The sequence below is a fragment of the Staurois parvus genome, unplaced genomic scaffold (genome assembly GCF_062004578.1).
Source record: "Staurois parvus isolate SC_StPar_1 unplaced genomic scaffold, SC_StPar_1.0 ptg000597l, whole genome shotgun sequence".
In the NCBI taxonomy this organism is placed as follows: domain Eukaryota; kingdom Metazoa; phylum Chordata; class Amphibia; order Anura; family Ranidae; genus Staurois; species Staurois parvus.
The window spans coordinates 2,058,554-2,075,680 of NW_028318393.1; the positions used below are offsets into that span (position 1 = coordinate 2,058,554).

Sequence of the window (17,127 nt, forward strand, 5' to 3'; positions counted from 1 at the left end):
GGACTTTCCTTATATTTACCTGCTGTGTGCTTGTCCACGAGACATTGTGCAAACCCCAACCTGTTTTTGGTCCTGATGGGACCTTTCTGCTTCTTGCCAGTGTCTTCAGTTAATATTTTTATGGCTCTGTTGGCCTACATAATTTCAGTATTCCCCCTTGTTTTGTTTATGGTTCACCTGGGATATCTGTGTTTAGTGAAGTGCATGTTACTGGGTTTATCTTCCCTGCTTCCTGCGGCTGTCGTCCTGGTCACCCTGACCCATGTGATCTTGGTCCCTCCTACTGCCTACCTACTCATTGCTCCCTTCGGGGGGGCGTTCTATCTGTCCACAATGGAATTATCCTTCCCATTTTATACATATGTATTATGTCTGTCTCCTATAAAGAATTTGTTTTTATCCTGGAATGTAAGGGGCCTGGGAGATTAGACCAAACGGGGTGCTGTCTTCCATGTACTTAAACATTTAAAACTGTCTGTAGTATGTTTGCAGGAAACCCATTTGAATTCTGACACTGGTGGTACCCTCCGCTCTCTTTATTTCCCATACAATATTCTTTCCACTCCACGTTTTCTAGAGGTGTGTGTATCCTCCTCTCTAATTCTATTCAATTTGTTCATGTGCAGGAGTGGATTGATGAGGGCAGCTATGTTTTCCTACTATGTACTTTGAATGGGTTTTGCTGCATAGTTGCTGCGGTATATATCCCTCCGCCCTACTCTTCAGAGGTCACTAAATGCCTAGCTCCATTTATGGCCAATCATCCTGATGTTCCCCTATTGGCGTTGGGTGATTATAACAATTGCTTACTCCCTAGCTTGGATAGATTGCTTTTGAGCGGTAGGGGTAGACAATTATCCTCTCAGCCTACCCCATTTGCTAATTTGTTGGTGGAACTGGGCCTCTGGGATGTGTGGCGGATGACGTATCCGACAGCAAAATGTTCATGTTTTTCTGCTACTCATGACGGGCTTTCACGCATAGATTTGGGCCTTGGGAACATAACTATCCTGCCATATGTGTTTGATGCTGCGTATGAACCGAGGGCTCTATCTGACCATGCCCTTTTCTGGGTCAAGCTACAGGTGTGTTATACCCGCTCTCGACACTGTGGAAGGTGAACCCATTTTGGTTGACACTGTTTCCGGAGTCCAAGTTGATTATGGGGGAGTTGTCAGACTTTCTGCAACGGAAAGAAGGCTTGTCCCCGCCAGGAATGGTTTGGGATGTGATTAAGGCCTTCCTGCGTGGCTTGATTATCCAGCAGATTTCAGCAGTTAAGCGTAGATCCAGGGAATGGGAGGAAAAGGTACTGTCAGATGCTCAACAGCTGGAGGTTCAGATGATCCAGGATCTAAGCCCCTGTAACCACACCTTCTGGAAAGAGACCCAAACCCTTTATGAATCAGTGCTTACTCAAGTGGCAGATAAGAAGCAATATTTTTTGCAACAAAAATATTTTGAGGAAGGGGAAAGTGCGAGGCACTTTCTTGCTCTCATGGCGAAGTTACAAGAAGGGGTGTCCACTGTAGACAAGATTGAGGATGTTGATGGAGTGATCTGCACAAGTCATGTGGAAATCCTGAGTGTTTTTCATCACTTTTATGATGATCTGTGTGCTTCTCTGGGTTCAGGTGAATTGCTATTCGAAATCTATAAAAGATACGGTGCGCAACTCCTCCCGGCATTGGTCAATGCCCTGAATGCCACCATGGATGGAAATGGTTTGCCCCCCTCCTTGAATTAAGCTGTTATTGTAGTATTATTGAAGCCTGGAAAAGATCAATTAAAACCTGACTCCTACCGACCTATTTCTCTTCTGAATACGGATGCTAAATTGTTGGCCCGGGTTCTAGCTACTAGACTGGCGCAGATTATTGTTAATATCGTACATAAAGATCACTCTGGCTTTATTCCTTCTAGAGCGACGGATAATAATATTCATAGACTTTTTTTGACTTCGCAAATTCCGGTGGACAACCTTGGGGGGGGGGGGGGGGGGGCAATTTTGTTTTTGGATGCAGCCAAGGCATTTGATAGTGTGGAATGACCTTATCTATGGGAAGTATTGTCTAGATTCGGCTTTGGTCCCAAGTTCATTAGCTGGGTGCCCCTAGTGCCCGAATCCAGGTTAACGGGGATTTGTCAGATTTATTCAGGCAGCAGAGGGGAATAAGGCAGGGTGGTAGTCTCTCCTGATCCTAAGCAGTACATTTCTCTTAACCTTTTACGTCTACTCCTTCAGCAGAAATTGAAGTGTAACAGTTGGTGCAAACTCCGTCTGTCAGTGATGGATAGGGTCAATTTAATTAAATTGATTTGGGCCCCACAACTTATTTATATTTTGCATAATTCTTCCATATGGATTCCTAAGAAATGGTTTCATTGCATAGAGACACAGTTTAGGAGTTTAGGAGTCCTTTTTGGAAATAACCAGTAGCTAGGATAAAAACGTCCACATTGCAATATGGCAAGGAGTCGGGGGCTGGCAGTTCCTGAGCCCAGACTTTATTTTTTGGTGGCCCAATTGCAGCAACTGGTTGGCTGAGATTCGCCTGATAATACTGATCCCATTATTAGTTTGACTTCCCTTCCTCATCCCACCATTTCGGCTCTTTCTCATCTTGAGATGGCTGTACCGGTCCTTCCATCCACGGCTCTAACTGCGGACCTCTTAAGGCACGGTAAAAGCATCCTTTCATATTACTGGCTTTTTTTCCTGTACTCCCTTGTGGAATAATTTGCATTATTTAGAACTGGCTAAACTGGAGGTTTTTCACGACTGGAGGGAGCAAGGCCTGAAATTTGTATCTCGGCTGTATTCAGGGGCAGTCCTAAAGTCCTTTTCTCAACTGCAAATGGAATTTACATTTACACATAAGCATTTTTATCGTTATCTTAAGCTACGTCATCCGATACAGGCTCAGTCTTCGCTCTCTAATCTCACATTGACAGACTCAGTTAAGGATGTCACTCAGGCAACCCATAAGAAGGGCATGATTTGCCAGTTATACTCCCAGCTATTGTCCACAGTACAGGATCAAGCTAGTCTCCGGAGCAGCGCGCAGTGGTCCCGGGATATTGGAGAGTTTGCTGGAGATGACTGGGATGCTGCCCTGGAATCTGTTCTGGGAATTTCTCTTTCTCCCTCTCGTAAATTGTCTCAATTGTTTATTCTCCATGGATAGATTATGTTAATTCTTTACTCCCACGGGAGAAACTCGCGTACCAACATCGCAATGGTTATCGTAAGTTCCAGCAGGTATGGCAGGGTTGGCTTGGATACACCTGGGCTCGCCCCTCCTCAATTGATAGTGGACCGACTTCTGCAGATGTGGTATTTTAGATCATGTGTGTGTCTCCACTCCTTCCCCTGGAGGAGTTCATGTGAATCTCCTATTCTTTTTGATGAGTCGTCTTGGGTAAACCAGAGGTTGTTGTTGATGTGGAGCAGGGCCCTCCTTTCCCTCTTGCATTGAACTGTAAAGCACTGAGCAAACTGTTGGCGCTATATAAATCCTGTATTATAATAATAATATGTTTGTTTTTTGTTTTTTTTATCGTTTGAAGACATGTTTTGGGCTTTGTTCCTTTCCCACATTTCTGTTTACATCTGATTGGGAAGGAATAAGACGTAAAAAAGGAAAAAGCAAGATATTAGTTTTGGATCCTTGTGGTCTCTGTTTTGTTTGATTACCATTTCTGTTATTCTGTGTATTACGGGATCTGCGTATCCACGTTGTTCCATTTATGTGTAATCCTGCTGTTGCAGTAATGTGTGTGTGTACACACTATATTGCCAAAAGTATTGGGATAGCACTCTAGATCATTGGATTCAGGTGTTCCAATCACCTCCATGGACACAGGTGTATAAAATCAAGCATTTGTGAAAGAATGGGTCACTCTTAGGAGATTAGTGAACTTGAGCGTTTTACTGTGATAGGCTGCCACCTGTGAATTATGTCATCCATGAAATTTCCTTGCTACTAAATATTCCACGGCCAACTGTTAGTGGTATTGAAACGAAGTGGTAACAAATGGGAACAACAGTAACTTAAGCCACGAAGTGGTAGGCCACATAAAATGCCAGAGCGGGGTCCGCACAGGCTGAAGCACACATTGCGCAGAAGTCACCAACTGTCTGCAGAGTTAATAGTTAAAGACCTCGAAACTTTGTGTGGCCTTCAAATTTGCACAACAACAGTGCGTAGACAGACAGCTTCATAGAATGGGTTTCCGTGGAGCAGCTGCATCCAAGCCTTACATCACCAAGTGCAATGCAAAGCGTAGGATGCAGTGTTGTAAAGCACACCGCCACTGGACGGTACTTGCCTGACTGCATTGTGCCAAGTGTAAAGTTTGGTGGAATAGGGGATTATGGTGTGGGGTTGTTTTTCAGGGGTTAAGCTTGGCCCCTTAGTTCCAGTGAAGGGAATTCCTAAGGCGTCAGCATACCAAGACATTTTAGACAATTTCATGCTTCCAACTTTTGTGGGAACAGTTTGGGGATGGCCCCTTCCTGTTCCAACATGACTACACACCAGTGGACAAAGCAAGGTCCATAAAGACATGGATGAGCAAGTTTGGGGTGGAAGAACTTGACTGGCCTGCACAGAGTCCTAACCCCAACTTGATAAAACACTTTTGGGATGATTTAGAGCAGAGACTGTGAGCCAGGCCCTTGCTTCCGATATCAGTGCCTGACCTCACAAATGCGCTTCTGGAAGAATGGTCAAACATTCCCATAGACACACTTCTAAATCTTGTGGACAGCCTTCCCAGAAGAGTTGAAGCTGTTATAGCTGCAAAGGGTGGACCAACTCAATATTGAGTTCTACGGACTAAGACTGGGATGCATTTAAGTTCATGTGCGTATAAAGGCAGACATCCCAATACTTTTGGCAATCGTGTGTATCAAATTTCAATGAGTGGAAACTGCATTTTTTTTTTGCCTTACTCCCCTGCTACATTTAAACACTTATCCCAGCATTTAACTAATGCCTGGAAAGCTTCAGCTTACAGATTTGTCAGTACTCCTGAACCATCCTAGGACAGCCTTAATGATTGTGTTCACCGTTCCCACAGAGAGCTTAATCTCTTGTGCAATTTCAAGACAGGTTATGCATCAATTATCCAGGATCAGACGTTCCACTTGCTGAATGTTCACAGGAATGACCACTGCGTGCTGGGAACCACCACGGCCTAGTCAGTTAGTCAGTCACTGATGGATGTACGGCCTTTGAGACATTTATACCATTCAAATGTCATAAGTGGCAGAGTGTCTCATCACCGTACTGTGCTTGAAGGCTTCTATAGCTATCCATGGGTTCTATTATTGTTACAGGTACTTTATATATCGCCGTCAATTTACGCAGCACTTCACATATATATTATACATTCACATCAGTCCCTAACTCTCATGGGGTGCACAATCTAAGGTCCCTAACTTACATTCATACATACACATACTAGGGCTAATTTAGACAGGAGCCAATTGACCTACCAGCTTGTCTTTAGAGTGTGGGAGGGAACCCATGCAGGCACAGGGAGAACATGCAAACTCCAGGCAGGTGGTGCCATGGTTGGGATTCAAACCAATGACCTTAGTACTGCCAGGTGGAAGTGCTAACCATTTAGCCAGGGTTCTACACCTTTTTTCACAGGAAACATCATTGCCACACGCTGTTTCATGCACTAACGAATGTGTGTGTGTGTTTACTTGCTGTTTTTGTACTATTAAGGGCTAATTTGTTTTTTTTGTTTTTTTTAACCCCCCCATCATGACAGGTGATAAAAAAGCATGCTGCTGCTACTACGTGTCTTATGCTGGCCATACATGTATCAATTTTTCAACAAGAATATTCATACAAACGAAAAGAAAACCACAAACACTGTCCAAAAATTTGTTTGATTAAGATAAGTTTTCTATTCTGCTCTATCAAATTTTCCTGACAATGTGTTAGAAAAGAAACGTTGATTTGAAGCCGCTAAAGATTAGAAAATTGAACAGACATTCTTAAATGAAAATTTCAAACAAAATATTTGTTCTTGTATGGCCAGCATAAATAACAGCAGGAGCCAGTAGTTTGTATCAATCTATCTGCCTATGACAAGGGCCTCAGGATATCTCGGTGGAAAGGGCAGTAAGCCTGGCGACTAGTGACACTCATGCTTCCAGTTTGGAATCTGAGCAGGAAGGAGGAGGAAAGGAAAGGCCCGTAGTTTAAATTGTCCTTCGATGATGTGCAGTACTTATTAGTAGCCATTTACAAGACCCTAGAAATTGAGGAAGAGAAGGGTCAACTGTCAAAACATGACCTGATGCATCAGGCCTTACAGAAACAAAAAAATAAAAAGTATTTCCAGAGTACCAGGTAATGCCCAAAGTGGTGCTTAAAGAGTGAGCAAACTCTGAGGAAAAAATATCCAAAAGTGGATGCTCCCCTATCTAAAGTGTCTAAGATGTCAGCGCTTGCCTTTGAGGACATGGGGCATTTAAAGGACTGCATGGACAAAAGGAGATGACATAGTCCTGAAAAGAATCTGGGAAACTAACGTGGCTAGCCTGAAACCTGCCTTAGCTACAACTTGCGTTGCCAGAAATGTGGACTTCTGGCTGACTCAGTTACAAGATCACATTAAGAATGCCACTCCTAGGGAGTAGATTCTTAAATCCGTTCTGGTTCTCTTTAAAGCGGTCTGGTACATAGTAAATGAATCTACTGAGTTTACTCTCCGCAAGAGCAGGGGCTCTGGCAATGGCGGCTAGAAGGGCTATCTGGCTGAAGTCCCTGGGGTGGATTCTTAACTTGGACAATTCAAACCCAGAATATCCTATTTCTAGGATACTACCTCTGGTCAGTAGACCAGAAGACAGTGCTTCCAGAGCAGAAGGTCCAGAATCTAATCAGGAGAGTGGGGGCTCTACAGAACAATCAGCCAGTGTCAGTCCGAGAACTCATGTCGGTACTGGGCTTAATGGCATCGGCAATTCCAGCCTTTCAGTGGGCCAGACTCTATCTAAGGCCTTTGCAGTCCTTTCTTCTGCAAATACAGGGGCAGTAGGACCTGGACAGGAAGGTATGTCTGCCAACAGCAGTGAAGGGGGCATTGTGGTGGAGAGACCACATGCATTTAAATTGGGGGGTTACTCTGTTTGTTTCTGGTCTTGCAGAAGCTGACGATGCATGCAAACAGGTGGGGCTGGAGAGCCCATCTGGGATGGCGGCCACCCCAAGGGAAGTGGGCCCCAGAAGAAGCTCAGGAGTCTTCAAATTGGAGAGAGCTTAGCGTAGTAAGAGCCATTAACTGTTTTCAAGATCAGGTGAGGGGACATCACCTCATGATCCTGTCTGACAACTCAACGGCAGTCGCATATCTAAACAAACAAGGGGACTCCAGGAGTTTATCCTTAATCAAGGTATCAGACCAGATCTGCTTGTGGGCAGAAAATAATCTTTTATCCCTGTTGGTGGATTATCTAAAAGTGGATCACAACCAAGTGGCGAAAGAATGAGAACTGCACAGGGAAGTGTTTTGCAAAGATTTCAGACTGTTGGGAAATTCCAGAGACCAGGAATGCAATAGTGGATCTGTTCTATTCGCTAAATCCGGAAGATGCAGCCCTGGCGAATGATGCTCTTCAGAATCCCTGGCATTTCGGGAAGTGCTACGCCTTGCCCCCAGTTCTCCTGATCCCCAGAGTCCTGAACATATTTCTACAGAAGCAAACCACGTTAATTTTGATCACTCCATTTTGGCCCAAAAGGGTATGGTTTTCACAACTCCTCTCCCTTTCAGTAGAACAACCTTGGTCATTTTCTCCCAGGGAGGATCTGATGCGACGGGCCTTTTCACCACCTCAAGCCAGGAAACTTCAAGTGAACAACCTGGCTTCTGAGGCCCTGACCTTGACTTTTTGACCCTTACATGACTCTTACATTATTATACAGGATTTATATAGCGCCAACTGTAACAGCGTATACCCAGAGATGGACGCGGTTCAACCATTTTGGTTTCAACCTTCATCTTGGCACATATATTTCTCCCTTATCCTTCCCCCACCCCTCCCACTCACTGAGAGGAGACATCTGGCCAGGGTGTGTGTATGTGTACCATTTATGGGTCACTGGCCGGGCAAGGCATCTATAGCTAGGTGCCGAGCTGTCTGTGAAAGCTGTATCCTTTCTCACCTAGGAGGAGATAGGACCAGAGAGCTAGAGTCTCACTGGCCAAAGTACCTGTGTAATTTCACACCTCGTAACAAGATAACAAGCCTTCCCAGGAGTTGAAAGGGACTCTGAGCTAATAAACCTAGCTCAGCGTAGGTGACAGAATTAGATGAACACTTCTCAAATCAATTTTTCCCCTATGTCTCATATCTTGGAATATGAGAGGCTTACATGAAAACCGGACACCTCGTCAGATGGCCAATGAGCAGGCGAACAGTTTGACGGGTCACTCGCTTATCTCGGACCATCATGGAAGCCGAAATATAGAACTTGTGAACCGTGCAACATATCTTTTCATAATTCATATCTAAATAATCCCCAGACTTATCTGCATAATATTATACCCGCGGGTACACTGTCGCTTGTGCAGATGGGAAGTTATAGACTAGAATATGAACTATGAAAGATGTTGGCTCCAGTTTATGGTCCCATCTGACGACCCCTCCCTGCACAGGGGATTGGTCTGTTACTTCAGAACCACCCCCTGTGGGTAACTTTAAAACAGGCTGCCAAGCATAAGGAAGCTAAGAAAAAGACATCTCCCATTCTTAACATCAATATACCACCTGGGGAGAACTGTGCCTTTCGCTCTGAAACGGGATCTGCTTCCATCCAAGGCTTATTGGCAAGTAACTTAACCCTTTAACTTCTCCCTGTTATCTCTTGCTGTGCTGTTTTCTGTGTGTGTGTGTGTGTGTGTGTGTGTGTGTGTGTGTGTGTGTGTGTGTGTGTGTGTGTGTGTGTGTGTGTGTGTGTGTGTGTGTGTGTATCTTAGGTACATCTCTGTAAATATTTTTATTGCACCTGTTTGACCCTTTTAGTAATAAATCTTTCTTCTGAAAGTGTTGAACTGTTTCTATAGCTCTTAATTGCAATTTACGAATCCCTGCCTTTAAAGAGACGCTACTGTTGGTTTAACTCTCTGTACAACCGGCCTGTGTCAATGACCGGGTTATGCGGACGATTATTTTAATTATTATAGTATTATAGCGATATTGCGAGTTTCCTCTTTCTCTGAACAAAAAGGAGGTGGTGGCAGTGTGAAGGGGTTAATTGCGTAATTAACAATCGATTCAGGCTGCTGGCACTTCGATCGGTACCCATTAGCTGGAAAATCGTTGTGCAGGGTGCAGCTGGGTGTGGCATTGTTACGCACGTCACATCGCGGTTTTAGATCGGCCAGTCCTACGGTCATGAGTTTGGTGAGAAGGTCTGGGGTCTGACACCGTGATCGTGACATATTGGTGGCAGCGATCGTGAGATTGTCGCATGTTGGTGGCGGCGATCTTGCGATCGTGACACCAACAGTTTGTTCAGCGCTTTACAATATAACGGGAGACAATACAGCAACAATGCAGTTCAATACAAGGGGGTTAGGAGGGACCTGCTCCTTGGAGCTTACAATCTAAAAGAGAATCTAATCTCTGTATGTTTCATGTTTGTGGCTTTCCGTAGCATTATACCTGTTTGGTCAGCATTTACTAGGGAATCTATTACCGTATTTTCCGGCGTATAAGACGACTGGGCGTATAAGACGACCCCCTACTTTTCCTGTTAAAATATAGGGTTTGAGCTATACTCGCCGTATAAGACTACCCCTCTTCCAACGCACACCAAATAAAAATGAAAAAACATCAGATTTGATTTCAATGTGGTATGCTATTTCAGTATGGTATTCCAATGATGGGGTGCTATTCCTCCCACTGACACCAATGATGGGGTGCTATTCCTCCCACTGACACCAATGATGGGGTGCTATTCCTCCCACTGACACCAATGATGGGGTGCTGTTCCTCCCACTGACACCAATGATGGGGCACTATTTCATCCACTGACACCAATGATGGGGCACTATTCCTTCCACTGATACCAATGATGGGACACTATTCCTCCCACTGACACCAATGATGGTGCCCCATCATTAGTGTCAGTGTGTGAGGAATAGTGCCCCATCATTAGTCAGTGGGAAGAATCGTGCCCCATCATTGGTGTCAGTGGGAGGAATAGTGTCCCATCTTTAGTGTCAGTGGGAGGAATAGTGTCCCATCATTGGTGTCAGTGGGAGGAATAGTGCTCCATCATTGGTGTCAGTGGGAGGAATAGTGGCCCATCATTGGTATCAGTGGGAGGAATAGCACCCCATCATTGGTATCAGTGGAATAGCACCCCATCATTGGTATCAGTGGAATAGCACCCCATCATTGGTGTCAGTGGGAGGAATAGCGCCCCATCATTGGTGTCAGTGGGAGGAATAGCGCCCCATCATTGGTATCAGTGGCAGGAATTGCGCCCCATCATTGGTATCAGTGGCAGGAATTGCGCCCCATCATTGGTATCAGTGGGAGGAATAGCGCCCCATCATTGGTGTCAGTGGGAGGAATAGCGCCCCATCATTGGTGTCAGTGGGAGGAATAGCGCCCCATCATTGGTGTCAGTGGGAGGAATAGCGCCCCATCATTGGTATCAGTGGCAGGAATAGCGCCCCATCATTGGTATCAGTGGCAGGAATAGCGCCCCATCATTGGTGTCAGTGGCAGGAATTGCGCCCCATCATTGGTGTCAGTGGGAGGAATAGCGCCCCATCATTGGTATCAGTGGCAGGAATAGCGCCCCATCATTGGTATCAGTGGCAGGAATAGCGCCCCATCATTGGTATCAGTGGCAGGAATAGCGCCCCATCATTGGTATCAGTGGGGAGAATAGTGCCCCATCATTGGTGTCAGTGGGGAGGAGGAATAGTGCCCCATCGTTGGTGTCAGTGGGGGAGGAATAGTGCCCCATCGTTGGTATCAGTGGGGGAGGAATAGTGCCCCATCGTTGGTATCAGTGGGGAGAATAGTGCCCCATCGTTGGTATCAGTGGGAGGAATAGTGCCCCATCGTTGGTGTCATTGGGGGAGGAATAGTGCCCCATCATAAGTATCAGTGGGGAGAATAGTGCCCCATCATTGGTATCAGTGGGGAGGAGGAATAGTGCCCCATCATTGGTATCAGTGGGGAGAACAGTGCCTCATCGTTGGTGTCAGTGGGGGAGAACAGTGCCTCTTCGTTGGTGTCAGTGTGGAGGAGGAATAGTGCCCCATCGTTAGTGTCAGTGGGGGAGAGGAGCGGCTGCTCCTTCTTCCAGTTCGGCCGCTCGATTTTCGCGGGGCCGCTCGGCTCCGCCTCCTCGCCGGTGATTGGTCGCCTGTGTGCCTTTCCAGTGCTGGCGCCCAATCACCGGTGAGGAGGCGGAGCCGAGCGGCCGCATGACCATCGAGCAGCCGAACTGAAAGAAGGAGCAACCGCGATTCCTGGACCGGATCGTCGTGGGACTGGAGCCAGGTAAGGTACAGCAGCCCCTCTGCCCACCCCTGTACTTAGAGTCCATTGGAGGAGGGGGCGGGGCGTCGCCGCGCCGCCCCTCGAAAAAGTGCCGCCCTGACACCGGCTCGCACCGGCGTATAAGACGACCCCCGACTTTTCAGAAGATTTTCAGGGGTTTAAAAGTCGTCTTATTCGCCGGAAAATACGGTACCTTCATAAGTCTGTTTGCTTTTACCATGGTCAAAATTAAAAAAAGTAGGGCTCTTCCCCCCCCCCTTATTTATACTTATCTAGGTGGATGCATTATCAATCTTATGCTGCATCTGTCCCTGGGGGCTCTAAAAGTGAGAACTCAGCCATCACATGACCACTGGTTGCTGAGTTCTCCTCTGTGCTCTGAGCAGAGAGGGGTGACTGTCAGTCATGGCTGTCTGCTCTGCCCCCCAGTGCTCACTGGAGCACTGGGCTGTGGAGGGGGAGGGAGCTTCGCTGAGCCAGGTGCCACTCTAGACTCCGGGGTGGATCCCAACTTTAAAGGATAAGTTAACCTTTTTGACAAAAATAATGCACATTTTTTAGCAGGTAAAAAAATGTGCATTTATGATTTGTCTGAAGGGGTCTGGAAATCATTGCACAAGTGATCAGTAGATCGCTGATGTCGTGCTGGTCTCCCACAGACCTGTTAGAATATCTACTTGCCTTATGGGATGTACAAGCAAGCAGATATTCTGGCAGGAAGTTTCTATGAACTACCACAATGCTCCACAGCGCCGTGGTAGTTCATTGAAAACTACAAGCCAACAGCCGCTAAGGCTGCCGGAACCTGTAGGCACTCATTCCACACTGCTGTGCTGTTTTCAAATCTGACAGTACAGGGAGACATTTCCCTGTACTATCTGTCCGAGGGAGGGGGGCGGTGTGCACTATTGAAGCTATGGGAACATGTTACATATTCCACCCGTTTTTAGGATGGAACATGTAAAATGTTCACAAAGGTGAACTTATCCTTTAAAGTCGGGATCTTTCCCCAGCCTGGACCCTCTGAGTGACGTCAACCGACAGTGGACTTCAGCCTGCCGTCTGCTGAGGACAGATCATAGGAGTGCGGAGCGAACTGCACTCCTTGTGATCCAAAGGAGAAATACAGCCAAAAGAGCTTTGGCTATATGTGTCCTTTAAGTCCATATTAGGGAAATTAGTCTGCATGTTGAATACAAAAAAGGTGCTTTGGGTTATGTGTAAAGGCAGGGGTCTCCAAAGTACGGCCCGCCAGGCCATTTTTTTCTGGTCCACAGCTAGTCCGCAGACTTACTGCAGTAACAGTCTTTGTAATATATATGTTTGGAATAGCAGCGGGGTGGGAGTTGCAGCAGGTCTGCACAGCCAGTGTAACCACTGTTTGGAATGCACTGTACAGTGGTAAATTACAAATGCAAGGGGGAACTGAGAGATGCTTACATTTGAGCAGGGAGGAGCGCTTAAGGGCTCTGATGGGGACACAAATATGCAGGGGGGCTGATGAGTACACAAACATGTTGGGGGTAGAGGGGAATGGGCTGATGGGGACACAAACGTGGGGTAAGGGCTGATGGACCTGATGGGGATACAGACATGGGGGGGTAGATGGCTCTGATGGGGACACAAATATGCAGGCGGGGGGAGGAGGTGATAGCTCTGATGTAAACACAACTGTGCGGGGGCTCTGTGGGAGACATAAATGTGCAGGGAGTCTCTGAATAGTGATGGGGACAAACAAATGTGGCGGGCTCTAATGGGGACACCAATGTGCAAACATACTCTGATGAGTGATGGGGACACAAATGTGTGGGATAAGTGATGGGTACACAAATGTATGGGAAGACTCTTGACTGGGACACAGATGTAAAGCCCAATGCACACAGGAAGTTTAGCTCTGCTGCATGATACCCCAGCATTTAGGTGCCGGCAAATGATACAGGAGCACCACCCAGCCCCGCTGTAGATTTATTTATACATTTTATTTATAAACTATGTTTCCGGGCTGTGAATATGTGTAAAATATAATGTTGCCCTCAAAGTAAACCGTTTGGAGACCCCTGTGTTGGGATATTAAAAGCATTATGCATGTCAAAGTGGTATTGTATATATGTCAGGTGCAGGGCTATTTATTCATAGTATAGTTTATACCATTCTGCTTGCAGACCATGTGGTCCAAGTAAACATAGCTTGAAGCTTGTAGGCCCCAATGTGAAAGTTGACCTGAGCCCCCCACTATTACCCGCCGCTTTCCCCTTGTGCCAAGCTACTCCAAGTGGCTGAATAGTTATTTCAGATCTTTATTTACATAATGAGAGTGTAATTGAAAAGATTTTGGAGGAACTGTCCACAATTTGACATGCCTGTCTAATGCCTTTGAATACCCTGGAGCAGGGGTAGGCAACAATTGAGAAGTGGAGATTTACCCGAACAACGTGAAACGCATCAAAGATCACCAGGGTTCTGTGTTTTTGTTTTTTTTTTTTGTTTTTTTTTATAAAGAAATTAGCTAGCAAGGCCTAACTAAAAGTGGATGGGTGCCAGTCATTTGGGCTATGGATGAGTGCATGTGGTTTATTTTTGTTTAATTTTTTTATTTTTTCACCATTTCTTTTAGCAACCTTATTGGAGAGCTTTTGTGAAATACCCCTGATGTCTCACTTTTGAGACAGGGAAATCTCAGTCTCCATCTCTGCAGTCTCAGTTGCACAAAACGAATGAACAAGAACAGCTCTGTACAGAGCTTCCTGTTTATTCACAAACTGAAGCATAGTAAACACCGTTTACTATGCTTAGGTTTGAAGGAACACAGAAAATTAATTGTACCAATCACTCACTATGTTCATTTAGAAAAGGAAGGGGCTGGTAAATGACACATTTGCCAGCCCCTTCTCCCACTTTGCATCCTGAAACATACCCCTCAGCAGTTGGCGGGAGAGGAGAGGGAGGAAGCCAGCAGCACTGTGGGGGCGATCAGGGGAGTGCACGGGGCTAGACAGCAGGAAACAAGAGTAAATTGGTAATTTACCCTGAAGAAACCTTAATGGGTGAAACATGTTGGGACTACGGAAAAACCAATGAGCTGCTGTAAAAATAATTGCCTTTCAATGATATTTTGTGCATGGCTGAGTTTTTATGGAAATATTTTAACCATATAATCTAGTGTTGTTCTAATTTTAAATACATTTTATTTGATTATAATATTTTTCATATTGTGAAGCACCTTTTAAGTCCCTTAATTTTCCAGTACATCTAAAGAGTAAATTGGACAGGAAGGCTGGAATAAACAAGCAGCAATCCTCTCCATTTTCCTGCTGCTAAATGCTGGCAGGAAGGAAAGGAGGAGAAGCTGTCATTCAGTGGTTGCAGGAAGAAAATGAAGAGGATCAATTCCTGTATATGCCGCTCCTCCTGTCCAGGTGTAAAAAACAAATTTGACAAGGAGGCCGCACAGATGCTCTGGAACATGGGGTGGAATTGCCATTTTGACCCCTGACGCTATGCCTGTAGGTCCAAGAGATTTTTCACTGGGTAAGGATGCTGAGGTCTCTACTTCATCTAATGTCAAAATCTAGTATTGATCTATCATTATCAGAGAGAGTGGGTAGTGACAAAGTTTCTATTGATTTAAGGGCATCATATTTCACATAATTTGTTCATTGAAGACTAATGGCTTTTAAAATATACCCATGTTGCCCTTTTCTTACCCTTCAGGATCAACAGTCATCTGCTCAGATTCCCCAAGCCAACATTGTTTCTGCAAGCCCTCAGAGTATGGGTCCTAGTGCTCAACAAGGAATTGGATCTGGAGCACCTACAGCAGATCCAGAAAAGCGAAAGCTGATCCAGCAGCAATTAGTTCTTTTATTACATGCTCATAAGTGCCAGAGAAGAGAACAAGCCAGTGGTGAGGTGCGCCAGTGCAACTTACCTCATTGTCGTACCATGAAGAATGTGCTGAACCACATGACCCACTGCCAGGCTGGAAAAACATGCCAAGGTATTTTTTTTTTTTTTTTTTTTTAAATCTGATTTCTTATTTATGTCAAATGTTTACATTTAGTTTTTTTTTTTTTTCTCCCTCACCATCACTGTCTCTTTTCAATTTCCCTGCACTATGCCATACAAATAAACTCAAAACACCATACTGTATTCACAAATACATAAAATCACATCGGTGATATGAGTGCAATATCAATCTTCTCAAAACACGCCTGTGTTTTGAGTCACAATCAACTTATATTACAGAGCAAGGCACATCCTTTCCGTATATACTCTCAAATTCCTGTTCTGGAAAGCAGTCACTGGTATTGTTCCACTTTTCCACTCATTACAATATACCATGCATAAATAACAAAAACTCTCTGCAGTGCAAAGATGTTTAAAAAGGAGTTTTTCTTAAGTATCAAATGTCTAAAAACATAACATTTTTATTGCCTATAGAGCCAGTAGTCACTCCATAAAGCCAGTACTAGCGGGTTCCCTTAGCGTTTGATGTCACATCTGCCTCAATGTGTTTCGTCACAAGGACCTCCTCAGGAAGTGAATGTCAGGCTGCTGCCAAGCTCCCATTTTATATTACCACTTCCACCCTCACATCTTGCCCCTCCCTTAAGCCTAATTATGGCACTCAACAGTCTATAATGAAGTATTTCCAATGGTGTCAAACTAGATTGCTAATTAAAGGAGAAGTAGAGCCTAAGCTCATTTGGCTGTACTTCTGTGGATCACTGGAGTGCAGTTTTGTTCTGTACTCCTGTGACCTGTTTTCAGTCGACAGCAGGCTAAAGTCCACTGTCTGCTGTTGTCACTCAGCTGGTCCAGGCTGGGAAAAGATCCTGACTTTAAAATCGGGATCCACCCAGGAGCCTGGACTGGCACCCGGTTTAGCCTCTCTGCGATCCACTGAGAGCTTGAGCCAGCTGCTTCAGCCCCCTCCACAACCCAGCACTCCAGTGTGCTCACTCAGAGCAGCGAGGAGAACTGAGCTTTCAGTGGTGTTTGATTGCTCAGCTCTCACCCTTGGAGCACGCAAGGGACAGATGCAGCATTGGATCGATGCTGCATCCACTTAGGTAAGTAGGATTTTTTAAAAATATACTATTCCCATACTTTTTTTTTTTTTAATGACCCTCCAGTTATTTCTTTATCCTCTACTTAATTGGAAATGTGTTAAAATCTGATAGTTAAAGCTGCACCCCCTGCCCCTTTCCATCACCAATATTTCACTGACCGCTGTCCATCCTGGTACTTTGCCTTCTTCTAGACCCTGTTCTGCTAGTTTACTTTTTTACCATGTTTTGTACTTAATTTGTTTAGGTGCTGAATTGTTATGGATTTCATAGGCTGAATTAATAAGTTGTCATTTAGAAGCTTCCTGAAAAAGACTAGCCTGACACCACATGTGCTGATTGTTCTTTGTAATGATATCTGCCTTGAAGTGGTCATTTGCAGCTTCTGCTTGCTTGGGAATAACTTAATGTTGGCATGGCAAACTTGGGGTTTGTTGGGGTACTTGGCCCTCTTACTTTCTTTGTACCTTTTTGGCAGGTTGTCCTTTTTATAATGTGGTGTAT

At 45.2% G+C, this 17,127-nt stretch overlaps 1 protein-coding gene across 1 annotated transcript in view; it reads left to right on the forward strand.

The window, feature by feature from the left end:
- EP300 (EP300 lysine acetyltransferase) overlaps positions 1–17,127 on the forward strand; it is a 149,185-nt gene that overhangs the window by 29,317 nt on the left and 102,741 nt on the right. Inside the window, exon 4 of the mRNA XM_089692644.1 lies at positions 15,266–15,551. Coding sequence (XP_089548770.1) covers positions 15,266–15,551 — 286 coding nt within the window. The remainder of the gene's footprint in view (positions 1–15,265; positions 15,552–17,127) is intronic.